General features: G+C 41.3%; 1 protein-coding gene across 1 annotated transcript; it reads left to right on the top strand.

The window, feature by feature from the left end:
• Window positions 1–1,409: 1,409 nt before the first annotated feature.
• Window positions 1,410–10,158, top strand: LOC145655730 (homeodomain-interacting protein kinase 1-like). The gene is made up of 9 exons (XM_081709225.1): window positions 1,410–1,414; window positions 4,036–4,387; window positions 4,954–5,321; window positions 5,875–5,998; window positions 6,286–6,390; window positions 6,507–6,593; window positions 6,895–7,076; window positions 7,291–7,370; window positions 9,953–10,158. Exons 1-9 carry the CDS (start codon window positions 1,410–1,412, stop codon window positions 10,156–10,158), a joined length of 1,509 nt encoding a protein of 502 aa, XP_081565351.1.
• Window positions 10,159–13,100: the final 2,942 nt, after the last annotated feature.

The following is a 13,100-nucleotide window of genomic DNA, read 5'->3' as shown; positions in this document are numbered from 1 at the left end:
TCTGGCACACTTCAGAAGGTCAAAGTAGAGGACGTTTGGTTTGTCACTGAAACACGAGAGGATGCAGGAAACAAATGCAGCTTGACACATGAATATTAACCAATTAAATAAACAATTTTTATTCAATTTTTTGAGTATGTGTATCAGGATTCAGTGCTGGAGAGTCACACCACTACCCAGCTAAGTGTTCTTTCTTCGAGGGTGAATTTGACTGGGGTAACCAATAAACTCTGCAGTGTTGTGACACTCCTAGACCTGAGTTTGGACCCCTTGGTTTAGAGACAATCATTAAACACAAGTGATTTGATTGGTTCCACTTGTTGCTGTGCAGTGCCAATCATGAAAATCTTAAAGCTAAAGTCTAACCCATCTTGTCTTGTTGATGTTTTATGTTTCCACATAATTTGCACCTGCACAGCTCCATTGTAACCCTAGTCCGACTCACTAAAGTCCATTCGAAAGAATACTGACGGTGTTCCTTACATACTGGGTGTGCTGTTTTGGTATTCCTGTGAAGATATAAATACTAATCCAGTATGTGAGGGACTTACACATTGACTCCAGCTCCACAAAACATCCCAGTGGAGTTCTGGGGCAACACGACATGACGAGAGTCTCCAAGCAGCCACGCTGTGTTAGAACCTCCGTTAGAAGGATATCTCACAAGCCATACATGGGTAAAAGACCTTCCGCTTGAGCCCACAATTATAATGATTTTTTTTCCCCATGAAAGTGTAGTTGGAAATGTTTCTTACCCAGGGAGCGAATAAGAATATAGGTGACAATGGCAGCCACAAAAATAATACAGCAGATAATGTCTGCACATCTCCTGAACAAAAACAAGAAATATTATTACACATTGCATGATTTAAATTATGTATTAAAGTTATTTAGCTAAGTGAAATGACTTTATAGTCTTAGTCTAGATCTATGGCTTTAGTATAGTTCTTGTATAGCGTTAATAACAGACATTCTGTGATCCATGATGTGTAGAGCTTTAAATGTTTTTTTAAAGTCAGCTGATGTGGAGGAGTAAATCGGAGGTATGGTCTCTGCACGGTGCCGTCGTTACGCTCCAGATCCTCCACTAGAGGAGACAGAAACATCATAGTGGAAATAAAACCAATATAGTCCTCATGATTGGCATATGTGTAGTAGCTTGAGAGTGAAATGTGAGCTAATAATGTTTTTTATAATTCTATTCTCCCTGAAGTAAAGGGACGAGACCATACAAGCTTTCGACTGTGTGTGCCCAATGTCATTATGAACTGCTGGAATGAAGAGAGAGAGAGAGAGAGAGAGAGAGAGTGTGTGTGTGTGTGTGTGTGTGTGTGTGTGTGTGTGTGTGTGTGTGTGTGTGTGTGTGTGTGTGTAGCTTACAGAAGCATAGGAAAAGGGTGTCCACACACATGCTGTACACTAAATAAGCCCTGCGCGATGAAATAAGCTCCCACAATCACCGTCTAAAAAAACAGCAGTAGTAGATATACATGCTGGGCCTTCAGTATTATGAGAGGAACTGCTGTCCAGAATAAATGTGTAAATCATGGTTATTTACAAACAAAGTGACTTTACAATCACTGTCAATAAGCATTTTGGAATCTAAAAAAGAAAGAACCATTTCTTCAGTGTACTGAATATGCTGATGTTTTGTTCTCACACAGAAGCAAGTGTCACCACTTGAGCTTTTCTGAGGTTACAATACGTACAATAACGGGCAACCAGTAATAATGCAGCAGCTGAAGCTGGAAATTGTCAGATGGCAGCCTGATTCTCCCAGAGAAGAAGAAGAAAGCCAGCAGACCTTACAGGGAATGTAGAAAAACCCTCAGAGTTACCTATTAAAGTGTGTTGCCATGTGCCATCATGGTCAGAATGTGATGAAGTGTAGTATGGGTAATATACACATGACTTCACTCTATATTTCTCACCTACAAATCCGACCACTAGCACCTTGCAGGAAAACAGCAGCGTGTCTGTAACACGGTCCAACACCACCACCCTGTGGACAGAGGGACATGGTCAAGGACAACGTGCTAAATATGAGCTAGAACAACCAGACACAAAAATGACTGATCAAAATAGCTAATGTCAACAAATATGTATACAAATTAAAGTCATATTCATATGAATATGTAATGATAAATTCCAACATTTAATATTTTTGCCTTAAAAAATGGAAATGGAAGTAATTTGTTCCACAACAGTAAGATTACATCATTTATATACACACAAACCCAGATTGTGTTTTAGACTAAAATGTAATTCATGATAAGTAGAATCTTTACATTGCAACTCTCTTCTTTACCTTTAAACACATTGAAACAGCGTTTCAAAGCATTGTAATCGCGCTAAACACTGTTTCAGGGCAAGAGATTGTGTTTTAGACTAAAATGTAATGCATTATAAATGGAATCTTTACATTGCTACTCTGTTCTTTACCTTTTAAACATTGAAACAGCATTTTAATCGCCCTAAACACTGTTTTACGGCAAGAGATTGTGTTTTAGACTAAAATGTAATGCATTATAAATGGAATCTTTACATTGCTACTCTGTTCTTTACCTTTTAAACATTGAAACAGCATTTTAATCGCCCTAAACACTGTTTTACGGCAAGAGATTGTGTTTTAGACTAAAATGTAAAGCATTATAAATGGTATCTTTACATTGCTACTCTGTTCTTTACCTTTTAAACATATTGAAACAGCATTGTAATCGCCCTAAACACTGTTTCAGGGCAAGAGATTGTGTTAAAGACTAAAATGTAATGCATTATAAATGGTATCTTTACATTGCTACTCTGTTCTTTACCTTTTAAACACATTGAAACAGCATTGTAATCGCCCAACAACACTGTTTCAGGGTAAGAGATTTTGTTTTAGACTAAAATGTAATGCATTATAAATGGTATCTTTACATTGCTACTTTGTTCTTTACCTTTTAAACACATTGAAACAGCATTGCAATCGCCCTAAACACTGTTTCAAGGCAAGAGTTTGTGTTTTAGACTAAAATGTAATGCATTATAAATGGAATCTTTACATTGCTACTCTGTTCTTTACCTTTTAAACATATTGAAACAGCATTGTAATCGCCCTAAACACTGTTTCAGGGCAAGAGATTGTGTCAAAGACTAAAATGTAATGCATTATAAATGGTATCTTTACATTGCTACTCTGTTCTTTACCTTTTAAATACATTGAAACATTTTTCATCAGCTTACACTAATGGTCTTTGTAATGATGAGCATTAATGATTAGAGGGGGTATCTCCCTCAATTATAGAGCGGATGAACTCTTGTTATGCAATTGATTAATTGACAGAGGTGCTGCAAGTTCAGGAGCCTCTCAGTTGGAAAGGTGTAGGAAATACTGCAGTCAGCAAGGTATCAGCAAGCACTTAGAGTGCCAGAGAGTCTAAGAATAGAAGCTGTTTTTTTCTTGGCCTTCTGTTTTTCAGTGTGGCAGCATCGCTGAAAGGTCAAGATGTTGTTTTAGCACACAGAACCACCTTTGAGTAACGCAAGACAAAGAACTTGTCTTTTCTGAGAAGCGTGTAAAGAGAAAGCAATCACTTGCTAAAGCCTGCCCAAAAAACAATGGCATCGATCAGGGCTCTGCTCTGCTTCAGACAGAAATATTCAAAATTAAAACTAAAACAGCAGTAGATGTTTTAAAAAAAATCAAAGCTCTGTGATTTAGCTAATTTAGCTAATTGATGGTTATTATGGCACATCACATTCAGCCTCAAAGAACAAACAATCTCTCTTGTTCATTTGGTTAGTAGTCCTGTTTTCATCTTTCCATAATGGTATATTCTCTTGCCCTTCAGATTCCTTCAGTGGGATCTCCCACTCCAAGAAGGTTAAATTTGAGAATCCTGCGCGGGGCGGGAGCCCTGGCCCTCGGATTCGGGCGGGGACACCCTGGCCCTCGGATCCGGGGTTCAATTCAATCGATGGCTTACCTGCCATGGTCTTTTCCCCCTCTGGAGCCTCGGACGAGGCTTCGTCGTCGTCTTCCTCCTCTTCCAGCTGGCAGGGCGGAGACGAGGCATTGACCTCGCGGCGTGCTGACGGCTATCAGAAGCGGGGCAGCCTCAAGAGGAAGAGAGAGGAGGCACACAGCAGCAACAGTGTACAGATCCTGGAGGAGCTCTCCTCCCCTGGGTTGTCCAAGCGTGTGGCCAGGGGCAGCGATTGCGAGTACCAACTGGTGCAGAACGAGATCCTCCGCTCCGTCTCCAACAGCTACGAGGTTTTGGAGTCCCTGGGCCGTGGAACCTTTGGCCAGGTCGCCAAGTGCTGGAAGCGGGGCACCAGTGAAGTAGTCGCAATCAAGATCCTGAAAAGTCATCCGTCCTATGCTCGACAGGGCCAGAACGAGGTGGGAAAGTTGTGCCTGCTTTAAATGAGCTATTGATATGGCCTAGAATCAGCTGTAGCCCTGATTCTGTTATTGTTTGTTTCAGTTTTTACAACATATGTTCTGTTGGTGTCAGATGTGCTAACGCACACTGTGGAATTTGTATACAGCCAGGGTAGCACAGAAATACTTGTTTGGCACACTAGTTCTAATTTTCACTAGTTCAGTAGGAACTAGTTCGGATAACACACGGACAGCTTGAAGCTTACTCTAAAAAGAAGATTTAGCTTCAGTTGTGTAAGCCATACCTGTTTGGATGTGCATTAAAAATGTTATTGTTATGAAAGAGCATTAATCTGCATTGTTTGAGTACCAAAAGCAAGTTCATGGGTTCATTTCCAAGGGACCACTTCCATAATTGCATCTCCCAAATCCTGTAGAAGTAAATGGTTGAAGGGAAGTACACAAAGTGCTTGATGCTATTGAAAATAAGTAGGCTATTTGTCAGCAGTATCAAACTTTGAAGCTGTGACCACGTAGCTTCGGCTTAACGCGTATTCCGTCTTCCCTCCTTTGCTCCTCCTCAGGTGAGCATCCTGAGCCGGCTGAGCAGGGAGAACGCCGACGAGTTCAACTTCGTGCGCGCGTACGAGTGCTTCCAGCACAAGAAGCACATATGCCTGGTGTTCGAGATGCTGGGGCAGAGCCTCTACGACTTCCTCAAGCGCAGCAAGTTCAGCCCACTGCTGCTGAAATGCATCCGGCCCGTGCTGCAGCAGGTCGCCAAAGCGCTCATGAAACTGAAGAGCCTGGGCTTGATCCACACCGACCTCAAGCCCGACAACATCATGCTGGTGGACCCCATCAGGCAGCCGTACCGCGTCAAGGTCATCGACTTCGGCTCAGCTAGCCACTTCTCCAAGGCCCCCAGCTACCTGCAGTCCAGATACTACCGGTGAGGGACACGTGCTGAGGCGTGTTAGAAATAAGTGTGCACTTGTTGCACTCGAGTGTGCTTTAGAGTAGAGCTGCATGTTGTGGACAGTTGTAATAACCCTGCTACACATTAAAAGCCTATGATGAGCATTACAGTTAACTGGAGCACGATTGATTTATAAGTGGTTTATTTTTATTGGGTCATGTGAGTGCTGTTATTTAGCAAAAACACCTAATGAACCGTCTTCGGTGTCTGAGATTAGTTAGGATGCGCTGAACTGCAGGCTTTGGTAATATCAGTATTTAGCGAGTCTGTACAAAACCGCTATTACATTGTAGCTACACTGTTAATTAACAGTGTAATATACTGAGTAACGGGTGTTTAACTGCATTGGTACTCTGTATTTACTTAATGCAAAACAGAACATTATTGTAGTGTTGGTGCATTGTAGTGTTGGTTCCATGTTACACTAGAATAGTGGGTGTGTAATGTCTAGGAACACAAACACCCCCCCACGGAATTATCAGCCGAGGCTGATTTCATGATGGCGATCTCTGTGTTTTTGGTCCAGATCGCCTGAGCTCATCCTGGGTCTCCCATTCTGTGAGGCCATCGATATGTGGTCCCTGGGCTGTGTCATTGCTGAGCTGTTCCTGGGCTGGCCCCTGTATCCCGGAGCCTCCGAATATGATCAGGTAAGCACATGGTCCTTTGAGCTGTGCCTTAACGCCCGTACAGCATCAGTGGTGCAGACCTGTAGTGGTTTTGTGGCTGTAGTGATATGTGTGTGTGTGTGTGTGTGTGTGTGTGTGTGTGTTTGTGTGTGTGTAGTTTGACCTTTTAGCTGCTTTGTCGGCCCGCTCATTTTTAGGATTAATATAAATGAGTTTCTATGGCCTGTTTTTTTAGACATGCACTTTGAAAATGAAAGGATTAACTCAAAATAAAGTCATAATCCTTTTGCCGTATGGTGTCTCTGCAGATCCGTTACATCTCCGAGACGCAGGGCCTACCAGCAGAGTGCATGTTGAGCGCAGCGACCAAGACGCACTACTATTTCTACTGCTACCCCCTGTGGAGACTCAAGGTTTGCCTGTCTTCAAATGCCAAATGCCATGTGTTTTTTATAAGGGACGTAACTTAATGACTTCATGTAACTTAATGGTGGAGCTGAATGGTTTGTTTTTTCTTTCCTTTCTCCAGACACCTTCGGAGCATGAGGCGGAGCGTGGCATCAAGTCCAAAGAGACTCGGAAGTACATTTTAAACTGCCTTGACGACATGATGCAGGTTATTTGGGCTTTTGTGCGCGTAACTATACGCATTTCTTTTAGTGTTGCGATGTGAAATTGAAGAACGTGACAAAGGGCTCCCGCAGCTCACATTATAGAGCAGGTAGAACAAGGTGCTAGCTGAAAGGTCGAGCGTTTCTGCTGTCATAATGAGTAGCGCATGTAAGTCGCTCTGGAGAACGGCATCTGCGAAGGGCAGAGCAGTGCGTAGAAATTTGCTGCAGAACTTCGTTCGTATTGGGTGCATTGCCGCCCTCTGCTGGTGAATAATATGACTCACCCATGGGTCTCTCTCGCAGGTCAATATGACCAGTCTGAAAGGCACCGACGTCTTGGCGGAGAAGGCCGACCGGCGGGAGTTCATCGACCTACTAAAGAAGATGCTCACGCTAGACGCTCACAAAAGGATCACGCCAGTGAAGACCGTGAACCACCTGTTTCTGACCATGACCCACCTCCTCCACTTCCCTCAGAGTGCACAGTGAGTTGCTCCAGGCCTTCCAATCTACATGTCAGTGTTTCAAAAACATTTTAAGGAACACCGTGTTAATTTAGAAATCCAAATAGCATCAGAGTTTCTCTGCTAGTACTGTAACCCCCCCCCCCCACCTGTGTGTGTGTGTGTGTGTGTGTGTGTGTGTGTGTGTGTGTGTGTGTGTGTGTGTGTGTGTGTGTGTGTGTGTCTCTCGCTGCAGTGTGAAATCTTGCTTGCAGAACATGGAGATCTGCAAGCGGCAGTGCACAGGCTTCGACAGCAGCAAGACCCTGTTTGATGGTAAATCTGATGCCCACTTTGGTGCTTCTTTTAAATGTTACATTAGGGTTGGCTTTTTGTTTGTTTGTTATTCTTCAAGTAGATTTAAAACATCACCAAACTGGCCTCCGATTCCACCTATAAAAGAAGACAAAAATGGTTTCAAATGCAAGTGTTCTACCAAATCATGTTACTGCTCAAATGTGATCCACAAATGGTGAATCAGGTTGTTGCCTAGTATTCGAGTAGCCGATAAAGAGGCCCCTCTACCGTAGTTCAAAACGAAATTCCGTTGAATCCAAACTTCATTGTGTAATTGTTGATCATTGTAGCTGAGGTTTTTGTGTCTCTCGTTCTATAAGACCAACACTATGCTTTCTTCTATGGTTCTTGTATGTGTATTTGTGGAAAATTCAATTCTACTTGTGTTTTTGCAGTACACAGTACTTAAGCAGACCGAGAACTCTTCTTGGTTTTTCAAGGGTTGCGACTTGTGCAATATTCAGCACATTTAAATAAATGTTTCTTTCTTTTCCTAGACGTTTTCCAAACACTTGATTCTTTATGACATTATGAAAATTTCTTTCTTTCCTCGAGTACAAACTCGAGTCCATCATTCATTGGCTGATATGTTACTATCATACATGTATACATGCAGACTCAAGCAAGGAGTTTGTAATGGTGGTACAACTGTGTTCAGGTCATTTGATACTTTTTATTGATAAAGATGTTCTTTTCCAGACTCAGTAGGGTTTTGTTGTTTTGTTTTGTTTTTTGTACCTCTATGAACATTATTGAATAATATGCCTTATAAGGGAATCTCTAATTAAGAGAATCATGTGTTTACATTTGGAATAAATTACATTCTGATAATACCCTAGCACCTGAGTCATACACGTTTTCTTTAATGAAAGGGGTTCAAACCTCTCCTGTACACCAAAGCATCCCAAGCCAAGTCTTGGAGGATTTGTCTGTCAGTCATTAAAATATCAGTTCACAGAAAGATGGATGAAACATGTTTTACTTTGATGAACTTTTTACCTTGGAGTACTTTGTTTAGTGTGAGAAGCTGTAAATGTGTCCAGTCCTTAAAGCATTATTCTGATTTTTCTTGTCCCCTCCATCATTTTCATGCTCTCCTTGTAAGGGCTGTGAAGATGCTCAGCAGAAAATGAGCTGCTCAGCTGCAGAAGAGCACTTCAGCCTACATTTCAAGCCAATTCAAATTTGAACTCCTACACTGTCTTCTCACATCCATTTCTTTTTGAATGTCAGTTAGGACATCAAGATGAATTAAGCACACTAAGCCCAATACTAAGAGACTGGTAGAGTGGATGAGCCACACAGCAGGACACAGCACTATTTTTGCTTCAGCCAGTGCTAACTTGATGCAGTCTTGCTGCTTGGGGATTTTGCAGGCTTTGACTTCTTGGGTGTGTGATGAGGATTTTGCTTAAATTAAACTCCTCATAAACACGTATGACCAACCTGTGCCTATGCTCTACCAGGACCTCATCGCGTACTTCTCTTTCAGTAACTCGGAGCCTGTGTTTTTTTGTTTTGCTATTTCTGACATGATTGGGCAACATTTTCCTTTTAATGTATATGTGGAATCCACAAAAAATATACCCACTTAAGTGTGCTTCAGCATAAATAAGCAGACACTGCAGTTTGGATTATTTCTAGGGAAACAGGAAAATATAGTATCTTTAATTCGCTGCATAACAGTTTACATTAATTATTAATCATTCGTATGTGTTGACAGTTGCAATAAACAGATTAAGAAAACATGCCGTGAAAATGCTGCCGTGTCCGTATTATAACAGAAATAATGCAGCTTCACTGAGCAGATCATCCATAAAACTTGCTCTATATGGATTTTATGAATAGTATGTTAATTTTGTTTAAAAAGACGATGAGGCCTAACGGGAAAGGCTAAAGTGTCAAGTCGGACTTGAATTCAACGACTCAGGTAACATTGGGCTCTCTAGCTAGGTTAGCTAACAGACAAGCTGTCTATTTGAGATGGTTAACTTAGCTAGTTCACACATTACTTATGCACATCTCTTGCGGCAACAGATTCTAATTTTCATGGCGATGGAGCACGTTAGTTAACTTGCAGATTAACTGCCAACTATTTGCTGTAGCTGCAATTAACGTTATTATCTAGCATTGGCTCGCTAACGATCGGATTGCTCTAAAAGAGCTGTGACAGCTGCATGTCAGTCCTCGGTCGCTGAACTGTCTTCATGTCTAAGCACGGATACCTGTCGATAATGGGATCATTTGGGGGAGAATGAAGTGTGAACTAGCTAGGATAATTAGCTACTATGGCTAGGTACCTGTCCGCCAACGATGTGGCAAATTTAAAATACTGCAGTTCTTTCGTATAAAGGGAAGCTTAAAATTGTGTGACATGTGACCTTTTATCTTGGCTGCTGGCTAGCTATTGTAATTAAGTTGAATTTCAGCTTGGACACCTTTATAGTAATTGATGGTTATTATGACACATCACATTCAGCCTCAAAGAACAATCTCTCTCATTCGTTTGGTTAGTGGTCAGTTTTCATCTTTTGCTAAAGTTATATTCTCTTCCCCTTCAGTTTCTTCCAGTGGGATCTCCCTCTCCAAGAAGGTCAAATTTGAGAATCACGCGTCCGGCGGGAGCCCTGGCCCTCGGGTTCGGGCGGGGTCACCCTGGCCCTCGGATTCAGGGTTCAACTTGTTCTATGGTTCACCTGGCCTGGTCTTTTCCACCTCTGTAGGCTGTGACTTGGGTAATATTCAACACATTTTTAAAAATGTTTGACAGTTGCAATCAACAGATTAAGAACACATTTTGCAGGTTAATTACTATAGTGGTTGTGTTTTTTAAAATCTACTTCTATTTTAGCTTTAATTTTGAATAAAGCCCATAACTAGATCTGCATGGCTTGCGGCTATTGTAATCAAGCTGAAATTGAGCAGAGCTAAATTATTTAAATAAAGCGCTTTCAGGGTGATGTGGAAGCAAAACAACATGGAAGATTGTGATTTACATCCGCTTGATTTTCTTGAGCCTTCTTTCTGCAAGATTAAGGGTGGGAAAATCAACAGAGAGTAAGTGATGAATTTAACTAGCTGGCATTAGATAAATCACAGAATTGTGGTTGTGTTTTTTAAAATCTACTTCTGTTTTAGTTTTAATTTTGAATAAAGCCCATAACTAGATCTGCATGGCTTGGGGCTGTTGTAATCAAGTTGAATTTCAGCTTGGACACCAGTATAGTAATTGAAGGTTATTATGGCACATCCCATTCAGCCTCGAAAAACAAACAGTCTCATTTATTTGATTCGTGTTCCTTTTTTCATCTTTCCCGAAAGGTATGGCATCGCAGCTCCAGGCATCCTCTTCCGCTTCAGTTACCTCTAGTGGGCTCGTCTGCTTCAAGAGGGTGAAATTCGAGCGTCATGCGTCTGGCAGGAGCCCTGGCCCTCGGGTTCGGGCGGGGTCGCCCTGGCCCTCGGATTCAGGGTTCAACTTGTTCTATGGTTCACCTGGCCTGGTCTTTTCCACCTCTGTAGGCTGTGAGTGGGTAATATTCAACACATTTTTAAAAAATGTTTGACAGTTGCAATCAACAGATTAAGAACACATTTTGCAGGTTAATTACTATAGCTAGCTACCTATCCACTAACGATGTGGCAAATATAAAATATTGCAGATTTTCCATATAAAGGGCAGGTTAAAATTTGTGACCTTGTATTTGATCTTGTCTACTGGCTAGCTAATAACACGTGCACTTGGACTTTCCACTTTTAGATGCTACACCTGCCTGTTATTATTACCTTACTGCCAAGTCATGAAGAATCCATAGAGTAGTAAATTGATATTCTGTGGGAATCTTCTCATACCTGTCGATACAGCACAGCTAGATTATTTAAATAAAGCGCTTTCAGGGTGATGTGGAGGCAAAACAACATGGATGATTGTGATTTACATCCGCTTGATTTTCTTGAGCCTTCTTTCTGCAAGATTAAGGGTGGGAAAATCAACAGAGAATAAGTTATGAAGTTAACTAGCTGGCATTAGATAAATCACAGAATTGTGGTTGTGTTTTTTAAAATCTACTTCTGTTTTAGTTTTAATTTTGAATAAAGCCCATAACTAGATCTGCATGGCTTGCGGCTGTTGTAATCAAGTTGAATTTCAGCTTGGACACCAATATAGTAATTGAAGGTTATTATGGCACATCCCATTCAGCCTCGAAGAACAAACAGTCTCATTTATTTGATTCGTGTTCCTTTTTTCATCTTTCCCTAAAGGTATGGCATCGCAGCTCCAGGCATCCTCTTCCGCTTTCAATTAACTCTAGTTAATTGCTTCAAGAAGATCAAATTCGAGCGTCATGCGTCTGGCGGGAGCCCTGGCCCTCGGATTCGGGTGGGGACACCCTGGCCCTCGGATTCGGGGTCCAATTCAACCTATGGCTCACCTGGCCTGGTCTTTTCCACCTCTGGAGGCTCTGAGATGTGCAACATTCAATACATTTAAATAAATGTTTCATTCACATTATGGAAATTTCTTATTTCCTGTAGTATCTTCAACGGTTCAGTTTTGCCAGCATGCTCTATGTACCTCTTTGAACATAATTGAATAATATGCCTTGCAAGGGACTATTTTAATTAAAAGAATTAAGATAATCATGTGTCATACACGTTTTCTTTAATAAACGGTTGGTGGTGCTGTGCCAGTTTCACTAATTACTTAAATCACTCAGGCCATAGTTTAGTTAATGCTGTGTCCGTATTTGTTCTGTTAGTACAAGGTTGAAGCTGCTGTAAATGATTTTGAAGTTATCAACTTCTGCTGTACCACTGAAGGAGTCCACCCCCTCCCTTTAGAGCATCTGTTTTTTTAATGGATATAAATCTGGAAAATTACAGACTTGACAGATTAAAAAGCTAACAACAAAAAAAATAATCAGAGATGACTTTTATAAGCCGTCACCTTAAAAAGGCACATTTAAAGAGTGGATCCAGTGCTCCAGCTTGCATGGAGTAGGCTGGAACATGTTCCTAATTAGGAACCACAACATGGCTGCTTAGGAAATCTGAATGCCAGACAGACAAAAACAAGGGCTTCAAACCTTTCCTGTAACACCAAAGCAACGCAAGCCAAGTCTTAGAGGATTTGTCTGTCAGTCATCAGCTATGGCTGTGTCACCTGACTGAGAAACACCTGGGTTACCTCTGACCCATGGGGTGGTAAATGGTCTACCAAAAACGACCTCAAATAGTGACAATTTGGTGGTGGCACTGGGCATCATTCTGATCTCACACAACACTGCTGGCAGTAGATTGAGGTAATAAAAGCAATATGGGCATCCGGTGATATGGAAGAGGATCGCCTTTTAAATAAAATGCAAGTAGCTCAGGTTGAACATAATGGTACCAAGAACCGGTTGGTGTAAGTATTGAATATTAATATGCATACATTGAATAATGTATGGTTTGGAGAACAATAGTGGAACCTGAACAAGTATTATTAAAAAATTAAATTGTGTATTGAGTGTTTTAAAGTGTGTATTGAGTTAACAGTCTTGAACTTAGGAAGACCTAGGAAGGACAAGATCTATCCATTTATTTCCTGTTTTCCATCATGGCCTTTGTTTCAATGTATAATTCATTTTGTCAACAATGCCAGATGACTGAGGATGGTAAGGGATGTGAAACTTCCAGTCAATAGTTAGGTAGGTGCATAGTTTCTGA

Source organism: Electrophorus electricus, unplaced genomic scaffold (genome assembly GCF_041902795.1).
Source record: "Electrophorus electricus isolate QZ-2024a unplaced genomic scaffold, ASM4190279v1 Scaffold33, whole genome shotgun sequence".
Lineage (NCBI taxonomy): Eukaryota > Metazoa > Chordata > Actinopteri > Gymnotiformes > Gymnotidae > Electrophorus > Electrophorus electricus.
Note: the sequence above shows the minus strand (reverse complement) of the source record. Positions and strands in the feature narration are given on the sequence as shown.